Source organism: Budorcas taxicolor, chromosome 12 (assembly GCF_023091745.1).
Source record: "Budorcas taxicolor isolate Tak-1 chromosome 12, Takin1.1, whole genome shotgun sequence".
Classification (NCBI taxonomy): Eukaryota; Metazoa; Chordata; class Mammalia; order Artiodactyla; family Bovidae; genus Budorcas; species Budorcas taxicolor.
Window position 1 is genome coordinate 2,442,593 of NC_068921.1, and position 13,081 is coordinate 2,455,673.

The 13,081-nt window shown below is 43.9% G+C and overlaps 1 protein-coding gene across 1 annotated transcript in view; it reads left to right on the top strand.

The window, feature by feature from the left end:
- The first annotated feature begins 1,056 nt into the window (after positions 1 to 1,056).
- The window catches only part of DIAPH3 (diaphanous related formin 3), a 571,880-nt gene continuing 559,855 nt past the window's right edge, over positions 1,057 to 13,081 (top strand). Inside the window, exon 1 of the mRNA XM_052650016.1 lies at positions 1,057 to 1,236. Within this exon, the coding sequence (XP_052505976.1) occupies positions 1,057 to 1,236 (180 nt within the window). The remainder of the gene's footprint in view (positions 1,237 to 13,081) is intronic.

The window sequence follows — 13,081 nt, forward strand, 5'->3', positions numbered from 1 at the left end:
GAATAACCCAATTTCATTCCTTTTTAAGGCTAATATCCCATTGTACATATGTACTACATTTTCTTCATTCATTCATCAGTAGATGGACATCTAGGCTGTTCCGATGTTCTGACTATGACTCCTCTAGGCCTTGCCCCTGCCTGGAACGTCTTTTTGCTGAAAGTCACGCCACTCTTTTCTGTCCTAAGAAAGTCTCTGCATCCTTCCTTTCTTCTTTCCAAATCCTCTCCTTCAGATTTAATAATTTTTTTTATTCTCAAGAAGTTTTAAATTAACTGCTATAACATTTATGTTATTTCATCTGTGTAAGGATTTGTGAAGCACATTATTAGACTGTGAGCTCCTCCAGGAAGCGCTGTTTGGTTTTTGGTGGCTGCCTCTGCCACCCTTGAGCGGGCTCCCAGCTCTCAGCAGGTGCTCAGTCTGTGGAGAAAGCGTCCTCTCCTGCTTAGCGGCACTTCAAGTACAGATCCCAGAGGAACTACTTTTCCCAGTGGTCGTCACACCGGGGCCTCCCGAGACGTGCGGAAACGCGGGGCAGATGATTTCGCATCCAAGTTCTGCTTAAGTGGCTGAGCTGGGCGGGTCCCGCCTGCCTCCCAGGTCAGCCGGAACCCATTCTCCAAATTCCGAACACACCCAGACTAGTCACTTCCCAGTATGCTTCCCACATTTCCAAAGCCGGCCGCACCCAGTACCCTTCAACTTGGGCCGCCTGGGCCCCCAGTGGCTCAAGCGGCGCAGAGAACCGCGGACTCGCCAATCACGCTTCTTCTTGCCCGGATGGGGCGGTGCCCAGGGCGCGTCACTCCGAGCGCAGCTTCGGATTGGCTGGGCCCGGGGTCGACGGCGGCCCCGGATTGGCTGGGCCCTGGTGCTCGTCGGCGGCGGGACTTTTCGGATGTGTAGCCGGCGGCCGGGAGGTAGCGGTTGAACTGATCCGGGCAGGCGCTGTCGGCGGGACTGGGGACGCGCGCGCCGCGGACTCCGGCCTCCCGCCCGTGGCTTGCAGAGCTGCGGCCTTCTCCTCCCTCGCCTTCCCGGAGCCGCGGAAGCATGGACCGGCACCGGCACCGGCCGCGTGCCCTGGCGCAGCGCTCGGCCGTCGGGGCCGCCTACCCCGCCTCCTCCCCGGGCCACAGCCGCCGGGACAGCGAGGCGCCGCGCAGGAAGGGCCTGCAGCGCCCTCCGCCGACCCGCGGCCCCGCGGCGCCTGCGGAGAAGCGCCCCAAGTTTGTAAGTTGGGCCTTGGTCCGGGCGGGCTGCGACCCGGTCATGGGTCCCTCAGCTCCGGCCTGGCCGACAGCGTGGGCGGGTTCCCTGGGCGGAGCGGTGAGCTACGCTTTGTTCTAGATCGTCAGAGTTGCCGTCTCCTCACGGGTTATGACGGCAGGCCCAGTTCTATTTGGATCCTTTGACAAACACCTGATCACTGCCCCAACTTCCTAAGGCTGTCGTGAGAAGCAGCTTCAAACGTATAAGTCGTGATGTCTCTCGTGCACTTTGCATTTTTAAGTTAAACGTTTCCTTTTTCCCATAGCATCTGAGAGTATGAGATATATCGAAGTGATCTTTAGGTGATAGGATTGCTTTTTCTGCTTCATATTTTAATTCCGAAGAAGAAGTTTTTAAAAGTAGATTCAGTTCAGTTCAGTCGCTCAGTCGTGTCCGACTCTTTGCGACCCCATAAATTGCAGCACGCCAGGCCTCCCTGTCCATCACCAACTCCCTGAGTTCACTCAGACTCAGGTCCATCGAGTCGGTGATGCCATCCAACCATCTCATCCTCTGTCTTCCCCTTTTCCTCCTGCCCCCAGTCCCTCCCAGCATCAGAGTCTTTTCCAATGAGTCAACTCTTTGTAACTTTACAAATTGAAACGGCTTGTTTTAAAACTTGGCGGGTCATGAAGTCACCGCTAAAGAATGTTTTGTTTAGTTTGGAAAGAAGTCTGAGTATTTGAAACCTGCTATTCCAGTTGCTTCTCTTATTCACGTTAGCGCCTTGTAAATCTTTGTATTGGCGCTAACTAGTGAAAGAACAGACACAGAAGATTGTTTTGTTGTCTGTGTGTAAGTAAATCACAAGCAAATTACATAGAGGGTTGATACATTTGGAGTGAGACAGAACTGAAAATTTAATATCCCTCCATTTTACTTAGGAATACGGAAAAACATTTTAGTCATAGGTGAAATTTTAGAGTACAGTTTGTTCCTTCTGTAAACAAATGAAAGTTGTTAGAAATATGAGTCAAGATACACAAATTAAGGGATGAAGGCTTGTGGAAGAGGAGTGAGTAGCTACATAGAACAGTCAAAAATGATACATGAATAAAAGAGCAGAGCCTGAGATGTATCAGAATACTGAAAATGAAGGACAACATGGATTAATGATGCAAAATTAAGTATCAAGATGACCATTAGTTCAGTTCAGTTCAGTTGCTCAGTTGTGTCCGACTCTTCGCGACCCCATGAATTGCAGTAAGCCAGGCCTCCTTGTCCATCACCAGCTCCCGGAGTTCACTCAGACTCACGTCCATCGAGTTGGTGATGTCATCCAGCCATCTCATCCTCTGTCGCCCCCTTTACCTCCTGCCCCCAGTCCCTCCCAGCATCAGAGTCTTTTCCAATGAGTCAGCTCTTCGCATGAGGTGGCCAAAGTATAGCCATAGGAATGGTGAAGTTTTACAAAGGGGATCAACTATGTTGTTGATTGTTATCTTGACAGGGCTGAGGAATAAATAAGATAGAGTTAGATTGGCAGTAAAAGATTCTACCCCATATGGGAAGAATCCACTGGGCAATGACTTTTCTTCTTTTCACTCTCTGAGTTAATGTCATCATTCCAGTTTGTCTCTGACTCCTGTGCTCCAGAATATATAAGGTGTAATTTTCTGTGACTCCTTCCAGCAAGGATATCATGAAAATAGAACCTAAAATAATATTTATTAATAGATTTAGTTTCCCTGAAGGATATATCAGATGATGTGAGTTCTAGGTTCTGTGCTATTTTTCGCTTCTTAGATATGTTGTAAAGATGAAAAAATGTCTAAAAGACACACACTTTTAAGCCCTCAGTCTAATAAATACATTTAAAATACTATGTGTGTTTTTAGATTGGTAGAAGTCTGATTTAAATCATGACTTTAATTTAGAAGTAATTTGGATTCTTTGTAGTCTCATAAGTTAATTTAGATTCTTGCTTACATGGTAATTTCTTGGTATTTTCCATTTCACTAATTCTGTCATCAGCTGTGTCTAATCTATTTAACTTATTCTGAATATTTGAGTTATCAATTATCTTTTATTTCTATAAGGCCCATTTGCTTTCTTTTTCAAATCTGCCTCGTTACTGTATTCTTTATATTGCTGTCTCTTATTCCTTTGTTCCTTTAGACACTGCTTACTTTACTCTTTTTCTTCTATATTTGGCATTTATGGTATGTGCACCTTTGGACTGTGTACACTGACGTGCACCCGTGGTAGAGTGGTCTCTCCCTCTGTGCTTTTTTGTATTGAAAATTTCAATGCTTAATCTTAACCTGTCTTCTAGGAGGCCTGACTCGGGAGAGTTTTCTTTGGGCATGATCTGAGTCTGTTTCTAGCAGGAGCCTGAAAGTGCTATCTCTCTGTTGGATTGGGCTCTTAGAGGGCCTGGAGTTCCAGGGTCAACTCTGACTCTCTAGCCTCGGCTCAGGATCCCAGTGTCAAGGTTACCTTCTGAGCAGGCGTGCCCAGCCCCGCCTGCTTCTCCTGTCCTCAGTCCCACTTCAGTGACACTTGCTAATCAGTTGGAGGGTGATTTTGGACACCACCCCTTGCTCATGAGATCTCAGCAGTGCCCCAAATAGTGATTGTTCTGTCGTTCAGTCTGCTGTACTGCTGGACCTCAAGTCCGTTTTTGGCTTTCTCTTGATTTGGAACGAAATGATGCTAGCTAGTCTGAATCTCTCCAGGTCACGTAGTCATTAGGTCACCTGGTTGCTTTTGACTGTAACAAGTCATGCAGGTTGGTGATAATGTGCGTGACTGGTGTTTGCAAGCCACAGAGCTGCAAGCTTGTGTGGAACTGCGGGTAAACTGGCCACTGGCTTCTTAGTGTAAGAAGGTGGGAGCTCTGTTCCCCACTGAATTTCTGTTGTACTTTAGATAAAGCAGACGAATCCTTGTTTTTTGCTACTTGTATAGTTGTGGGCCTCTAGTTAGTTTTGAATTGTGTATAAACGTCTGAGGCATAGACTTTCTCCCCATAGATATGTGTAAATAGTAGAGATTTGTCTGTTGTAAATGTGGGATAGTTTGGCTGCACAATAAATCAGCTTCCTTTGGGCTGCTTCTGAACTCACCCACTTGGTTTCAGCAGGGGATGTGGCAAGCAGCTTGTATGTGTGTGTGTGTGTGTGTGTGTGAAGGTCCTGGGGATAGTTACCGGGGACAGGGTGCCACCAGTGGAGGCTGGAAGGACAAGGCAGGAGCCTGGGTGAAGACTTCATGAAGGTGAAGAGAATCCAGTAGGATCATTAAACTGGTTCTTGCCCTACCTCACACTATTCGTACCTGAACCCAACTTCTATTACCCTTCTAGAACAAGACAAAACGGTTTCCTACCCTTACGCAGAAAGTAAAGAAGAACTAAAAAGCCTCTTGATGAAAGTGAAAGAGGAGAGTTGGCTTAAAGCTCAACATTCAGAAAACGAAGATCATGGCATCCAGTCCCATTACCTCATGGGAAATAGATGGGGAAACGGTGGAAACAGTGTCAGACTTTATTTTTTTGGGCTCCAGAATCACTGCAGATGGTGACTGCAGCCATGAAATTAAAAGACGCTTACTCCTTGGAAGAAAAGTTATGACCAACCTAGATAGCATATTCAAAAGCAGAGCCATTACTTTGCCAACTAAGGTCCGTTTAGTCAAGGCTATGGTTTTTCCAGTAGTCATGTATGGATGTGAGAGTTGGACTGTGAAGAAAACTGAGCGCCGAAGAATTGATGCTTTTGAACTGTGGTGTTGGAGAAGACTCTTGAGAGTCCCTTGGACTGCAAGGAGATCCAGCCAGTCCATTCTGAAGGAGATCAGCCCTGGGATTTCTTCGGCAGGAATGATGCTAAAGCTGAAACTCCAGTACTTTGGCTACCTCATGCGAAGAGTTGACTCATTGGAAAAGAGTCTGATGCTGGGAGGGATTGGAGGCAGGAGGAGAAGGGGACGACAGAGGATGAGATGGCTGGATGGCATCACGGACTTGATGGACGTGAGTCTGAGTGAACTCTGGGAGTTGGTGATGGACAGGGAGGCCTGGTGTGCTGCGATTCCTGGGGTCGCAAAGAGCTGGACACGACTGAGCGACTGAACTGAATTGAACTCATTGTGAAAATTCTTCAGTGACACTAGGCGTTTAATTCTTACCTCCCACTACTAGAAATGCACAATAGAGACGGGGATGCCCCCAGATCCAGATGGTTTCAGGCAGTCTCCATCTCTAGTATGTGGGTCCGTCCTTTGAAAGGGAGCCTGTAAATTCTGTGATCCAAGCTGGCAAAGTAGCTCAGTTTTTTCAGTTAGGGTATCCTCTAAGAGTTCTCACAGACTTCAGTGTAAATTTCACATCTCATCTTACGGTTTCCATTTATAGATTGTTATTATATTATCTAGTTCTGTCATTACAGTATCCTCAGTTTTGATATGAGAGGTTTTTCACCAGATCCATTAACATCTGTATGTCTACTGTGGTTGATCATTGTTAGTAATAACAGTTAACTTTAATGAGCCAAGCACTGTTTTAGGTGTGTCATAGATTTCAGCTCCTGTAATCTGTTTAACAACCCAATGAGGTAGGTACTATGAATTAGCCTTGTTTGCTAGAAGGGGAAACTGAGGTACAGAGGTTAGACTGCCTCTGGTTGCATTGTTGCCTGGGGGTGAGCCTGGCTCCAGAGGACACATCCTGAGTCCCTGTCCTGTGTTACTCTCCCATGCTAGTGGGAGTTTTACTCATTACTGCTGCGTTTTTCAGAGAAGGCAGTGGCACCCCACTCCAGTACTCTTGCCTGGCAAATCCCATGGATGGAGGAGCCTGGTGGGCTGCAGTCCATGGGGTTGCTAGGAGTCGGACACGACTGAGCGACTTCACTTTCACTTTTCACTTTCATGCATTGGAGAAGGAAATGGCAACCCACTCCAGTGTTCTTGCCTGGAGAATCCCAGGGACGGAGGAGCCTGATGGGCTGCCATCTATGGGGTCGGACAGAGTCGGACACGACTGAAGCAACCTGGCAGCAGCAGTAGCAGCTGCGTTTTTCATTCAGGAACCATTAACACTAGTTAGTAATGTCTTTAAGCAATATAGATTTAGTGATTTCCTGATTGTAAGCATGTTGTGAGGTGGGACGAGGTGTTAGGTTGGAGGACTTTTGCTATTGTACTGGGAACTTGAGAACTGAAATTGGGGTGGGCTTGGTGAGAATCCTGTCTGCTCACCTCATTTCCTTGGGCTTCTTTGGAGGTAGCAGTGGTTGGCTGAATAATGACCCCCCCCCCACCAAAGATTCAGCTCAATTCTGTCCTTCAGTTCTGTTCAACTCTTTGCGACCCCATCGACTGCAGCACGCCAGGCCTCCCTGTCCATCACCAACTCCCAGAGCTTACTCAAACTCATGTTCATTGAGTCAGTGATGCCACCCAACTGTCTCATCCTCTCGTCCCCTTCTCTTCCTGCCTTCAGTCTTTCCCAGCATGGTCCTTTCCAGTGAGTCAGCTCTTCACATCAGGTGGCCAAAGTATTGGAGCTTCAGCTTTAGCATCAGTCCTTCCAATGAATATTCAGGACTGATTTCCTTTAGGATGGACTGGTTTGATCTCCTTCTGTCCAAGGGACTCTCAAGGGTCTTTTCCAACACCACAGTTCAAAAGCATCACTTCTTAATTTCTGGAGCCTGGTTACCTTATGACAGAAAAGGACATTGCAGGCATAATTAAGTTGAAACAATGGAGATATTATTCTGGGTTATCTGGGTGGACTCTACGTGCAAGCACGTTTACTTAGGAGAGGAGGTAGAGGGAGATTTGACTACAGAGAGGAAGAAGTGAGGTGACTGCAAGGGAGATGCAGTGGCATACTACAGAATGCTGCAGCGTCAGAGGCTGGGAGAGGCGGGGCTGTTCCCATAGAGCTTCCGGGGATCAGCCCTCCTGACACCTTGATTTTAGCCCGGTTGAAAACATTTCTGTTGTTTTAAGCCATCAGGTTGTGGTATTAATAATTTGTTACTGCCGCCACAGGAAACTATCAGCAGGTATAGTTATGAGGATGACCACATTGAAAGTTTTGGTTTCACAACTTGTAAGTGTATGTTTTATGAGAACCATCAGATCATTTAAATCTCTTCCTGTGGTATTGTTTAGTTTAGATTTGTGGTCTGAGTGAAAAGAAGATAACCACAGTTTGGTTTCCTAGAAAGACTAGAACCTTCATTCATCTTGCTGTGCTGTATCTTTCTCATAAAGCGACTATGATAATGATACAGGCGATTTCTATGTGCTTGTTTTGAATTAATTTCTTCATTGAGTCCTCAGAAAGGTGATGGTTTCAGTTGTCCTAGATTTGCACTATCAAGAATTGGAGATTGTGTTCTTAGCTGAAGGCTTTAGGTATCTGAATTTTATTCATATCAAAACTCCACCTAACCCAGCAGGCACAGAAACCTATTTAAAGTAAAATCAGTTTATTCAGCTCAGTCTTCTAAGTAGAGTTGTCTTTTGGTATCCATGGGGGATTGGCTCCAGGACCCTCCTTGGATGCTAAAATCCATGGATGCTCAAGTTCCCTACATAACCTATGCACAGTGTGTTAGTCACTTAGTTGTGTCTGACTCTTTGAGACCCCATGGATTATCCTGTGGCAAATTCAAGTTTTGGTTTTTGGAACTTTCTGAAGCTTTTTTTTCCCAAATATTTTTGATCTGTGGTTGGTTGACTACTTGGATTCAGAACCTGCAGATAACAGAAGTTGAATGTAAATTGCTCTGAATCATCTCAGACTTTCTTTTCTTTCTATCCTTCTAATAGAAAAAAAATGTTTACTTTTGTTTGTCAATATGACTTATTAAAAGAAACAAAATATATCCAGTGGTTTTTGGGGAGTATATTAGCTGCTGAAAACAGATGATAGATGGTACATACACTTCTGGATCATGTGGCTCTTTGTGAGTAAGGAGGGGTGGGAGCAGGGAGGATTGTTTTAGATTTAGAGAAAGGCTTAATTGCTTTTTTCAAAGACTCATGTCTTTAATTATGAAGCAGGCAAACTGACATACATTTATTGCGCTGTGAAACCTTGCATCTCATCTAGTCTGTCTTGCAGCAATTGCTTCTGAACAGATGTTACCTGAAACACCTTTGTGCAGTTGGTAGAATGCTAAAATTTGTCATGCTTTTATTATTGTTGTCTTAAATTAACTCTGCTTTATAGCATAACTTTATTGCTGTGTCCTAGAATCTTTATATATTTATTGCCTTATAAATTGGATTTAAGATTGGCTTTTTATATGGCATGTAAATTAACATGTGCATAGCTTGTGTATGCTCACGGAGTAATACACGGCAAAACCGCTTTGTGTGACACTGCAGTCGTCTTTACCTCAGCGCACAGTATACTGTCTCCAAACTCGGAATGAGATGAATGCTGCAGAATATGCTTACCATCACACTCTGCCTGTTTATCCCAGAAACTAATTTGACTTTTAGATCTATAAAATATAGATTAAGCATAACCTTTTACTTCATGGCATATTAAGGATCAAAGCATGAGCTTTCTTTGAACAGGATCTACAAAGGTAACTCTCTCTCACCCTGTGGTAGCAGCAGGGTGGCATTGAAACACCTTAGCGCTGAGAGTAATTTTCGCAAATAACAAATCACATAATGATTATTAACTTAGGGGAGAATTTAAGAGTTTCAGTGAGTTAAGTTTTGATGCTGGAATATTCAGAGTACTGTCTAATGAAAACTACTTGGAAATGCTTGCCGTAGATTTTGTTCCTCAAATGATCCACTACCATCCTTTCTCACAAATTTTCTGTAGAAGAGACATTATGAATAATATTTCGGGGCAGTGACTTGGATCACTTTGAGGGCTTGGGTTCCAGCTGAGTCACTTATTAGCTGTGTGAACTCAGGTGAGTTGTTTCACCTCACCCTGTGCCCGTTTCCTCGTGTAAAAGGAAGCTGTTGGGAAGATTAGAAATTAAATGTGATGGGTTGAGAACGGTCCCTGTAACAGCGTTTAGCCTCTATCTAAATATTTACGATTTATAGTTTTGTTGTTGTCATCATTGGTGGTAATAGTAGTAGTGATAGTACAATTTTTGTGTAGGCTTTAGGGCATTGGGAACATTACAATGCATATTTGAATAACTTTCTTATATTGGGAAATCTTAATTGGGCCATATTTTTTTCTCATGATGAAATGGAAGCATTCTTTTCGCTATTCACCCTGACATGTCAGCTGACATGCACAGTGGTGGAGGCTTCTGATTCTTATGACTGAAAGGTCAGAGCAAGTTTCTGAATCCTTGGGAGGGGAATGTTTTTATTTGTAAAATGAGTTTCATGCAACTATGAAACTTGAGTACCAATGGAACTTACAAAAAGGAACTTGCAAAGGAAACAACCTCAAATTTAGGGAAAAAATTCTTGTGACACTCCATTGTGAATTGAATGGTAGTAAAAATAAATGTTACTTATATATGTATATATAAAAAGTTAAGTATAAATCTTTATGCTTTTGGCTCTTTTACAAAACAGATTTACGTATAAAATCCAAAACAAAACTATAAAAAACCAATTAAGTTTAAATTGGTAACACTGATTTAATGTAATTGATGATTTTTGTTGAAATTGCATCCTCATTATTAGATTTAATAGTGGAAAGATATGTGTGTGGTTTGCTGCGTTCCTTTGTCGCCTTGGCTCTTGGGGCAGAAGTGGGATTCCAGAGCTGAGGAGGCTCAGCACAGACCAGTACATCCAAAGGTCCAGCCCTGTGTGCTGGGTGCAGTCCTGTCACCGAACACCTCCGTCCTTCTCATGAGGCCTGGACTTGAGGCTCTGAAGTGAACAGCCTCACTGGCTCTTCTGGCTGAAGTAGTGAACTCTTGTAATGTGTTTATGATAAAAGAGCTGTATGTAATTTTTTTAAAGTAAATTATATGAAACTGTTAAAAAAGAGCAGAAAGAATTGGAGCCAAGGCCACCAGTCCCTGTATTCATTTTCTCTTGAAATGTAACTTTCTGTAGCTGTAGGTTTATTGCTCCTTGAATAGTGTCATTTTGGAATTGTACCAGCCTCTTGGAGCTGAATCTTTCCTAAGTGTAGGAGTTGGTGAAGCCTGTACGATATGCGGCCCGTGTTGTTTGGACTGCTGACACCATGTTGGTGGTGCGCATAAACGCAGGCGTGTTCACCAAAAGTGCCTGAGGGAATGTGGTATAGAGAGGGCCTCCCTAGTGGCTCAGCTGGCAAAGAATCCGCCTGCAATGCGGGAGACTTGGGTTCAGCCCTGGGCTGGGAAGATCCCCTGGAGAAGGGAACGGCTACCCATTCCAGTATTCTGGCCTGGAGAATCCCATGGACTGTAGCAGCTTTCACTTTCCGATCATCCAGGACGTGCTTGGTGGTGATGGTTTAGTCCCTAAGTTGTGTCCGACTCTTGTGACCCCGTGGACTGTAGCCCGCCAGACTCCTCTGTCCCTGGGATCTCCCAGATGAGAATATTGGAGTGGGTTGCCATTTCCTTCTCCACCAGAATGTGCTTGCTTTATTTCTAATGTTTAATATAATCTTGAAAAAATAGAAAGTTTTAAAATTCTGATAGAATTGGAGAGTCTGTAGAAGGGCCCTGCAGACCTCAGTTTGAGGAACTTGGAGATGACTTAAGAAGTTAGGAGAGGTCCCCGAACAAGCAAAGGATTTGTGCCTTTCTGTAGTGTTTCATTTTGTGATGAACTAAAACTTCATGGGAAAAAGATGGGGAAACAGTAGAAACAGTGTCAGACTTTATTTTTTTGGGCTCCAAAATCACTGCAGATGGTGACTGCAGCCATGAAATTAAAAGACGCTTACTCCTTGGAAGAAAAGTTATGATCAACCTAGATAGTATATTCAAAAGCAGAGACATTACTTTGCTGACTAAGGTCCGTCTAGTCAAGGCTGTGGTTTTTCCTGTGGTCATGTATGGATGTGAGAGTTGGACTGTGAAGAAGGCTGAGCGGACATGACTGAGCGACTGAACTGAACTGAACTGAAAAGTGATTAGTAAGTATTTACCAGTAGCAGACTAGAAGTGATTAGTATTTATCAGTTCAGTTCAGTTCAGTCGCTCAGTCGTGTCTGACTCTTTGCAACCCCATGAATTGCAGCATGCCAGGCCTCCCTGTCCATCACCATCTCCCGGAGTTCACTGAGACTCAGGTCCATCAAGTCCGTGATGCCATCCAGCCATCTCACCCTCGGTCATCCCCTTCTCTTGCCCCCAATCCCTCCCAGCATCAGATTTTTTTCCAATGAGTCAACTCTTTGCATGAGGTGGCCAAAGTACTGGAGTTTCAGCTTCATCATTTGTTCCAAAGAAATCCCAGGGTTGATCTTCAGAATGGACTGGTTGGATCTCCTTGCAGTCTGAGGGACTCTCAAGAGTCTTCTCCAACACCGCAGTTCAAAAGCATCAATTCTTCAGTGCTCAGCCTTCTTCACAGTCCAACTCTCACATCCATACCTGACCACAGGAAAAACCATAGCCTTGACTGGACGGACCTTAATCGGCAAAGTAATGTCTCTGCTTTTGAATATGCTATCTAGGTTGGTCATAAATTTTCTTCCAAGGAATAAGCGTCTTTTAATTTCATGGCTGCAGTCACCATCTGCAGTGATTTTGGAGCCCCAAAAAATAAAGTCTGACACTGTTTCCACTGTTTCCCCATCTATTTCCCACGAAGTGATGGGACCAGATGCCATGATCTTCGTTTTCTGAATGTTGAGCTTTAGGCCAACTTTTCCGCTCTCGTCTTTCACTTTCGTCAGGATTGCAACCCCATGGACGTAGCCTATCAGGGTCTTCAGTTCATGGAATTTTCCAGGCAAGAGTACTGGAGTGGGTTGCCATTTCCTTCTCCAAGGATTGTATATAATGTGCTTCAAAACAGTCTGCCTCTAAATGGTTTTCTGAGGGTCAGCATTTCCCTTGCAGTCTTTAAAAAATACATTTTATCTTACAAAAGTGGTACAGAACACCATGTACTGCTCACCAGTAAGCTTCGGAAGTGAAACATCATAAATCCTACTGAAATGTTCATTTCTTCCCTTTCTGTCTGTATCTCCTTATTATCTTTGCTTTTCATTTCTTTGAAATAAGGGCTTATGTGATTTAAACCTTTTTTCCATTTTAATTTTTTTTGGTGAGGGGGTTTCCAATTTATATATATCTCTTTTTCCCTAAAAATAGACCCATGAATGGAATTAGTACCCAATAACTTTCTAATCTCTCCACCATTGAGCATCATAGCCCATCTTAAACGCCTGAAAAGGAGGAGGCGCTATGATTTAATTTATGAAACATCTCCTCAGGGCATCCTGTGTGCTACGGGCCTTGGGATATTCTCAGGTATCTGTGGTCTGTGTCAGACCTTCAAGGAAAAGATAGCTAAGTAACTTGTCCCAGGTAGCTGTGGTCTGTGTCAGACCTTCAAGGAAAAGATAGTAAATAACCTGTCCAAAACTCATCAAAGAAATTATTGCTAATTCTAAGCCATTAAAGATGTTAAAAAGAAAAGTGTATGCTTTTTTTGGAGATGAGGTGTAGAATTTCTTAAAACTCGCAGGAAGATATTGATATGTGGATTGATCTAATTGTAAGATACATAATGTTACATTTATTTTTCCAATTTATTGTGAGGTATCTTTCCAGGATGTGGGGGACTTTTTCCTGTGGTCACTGCATTTTGCTGAGGCAGGCTGTTTATTTGGGTGTCATAAAAATGAAACTTTGTTAACATTCAGTTTTTAACCAGGATTTGCAAATTGGTGACA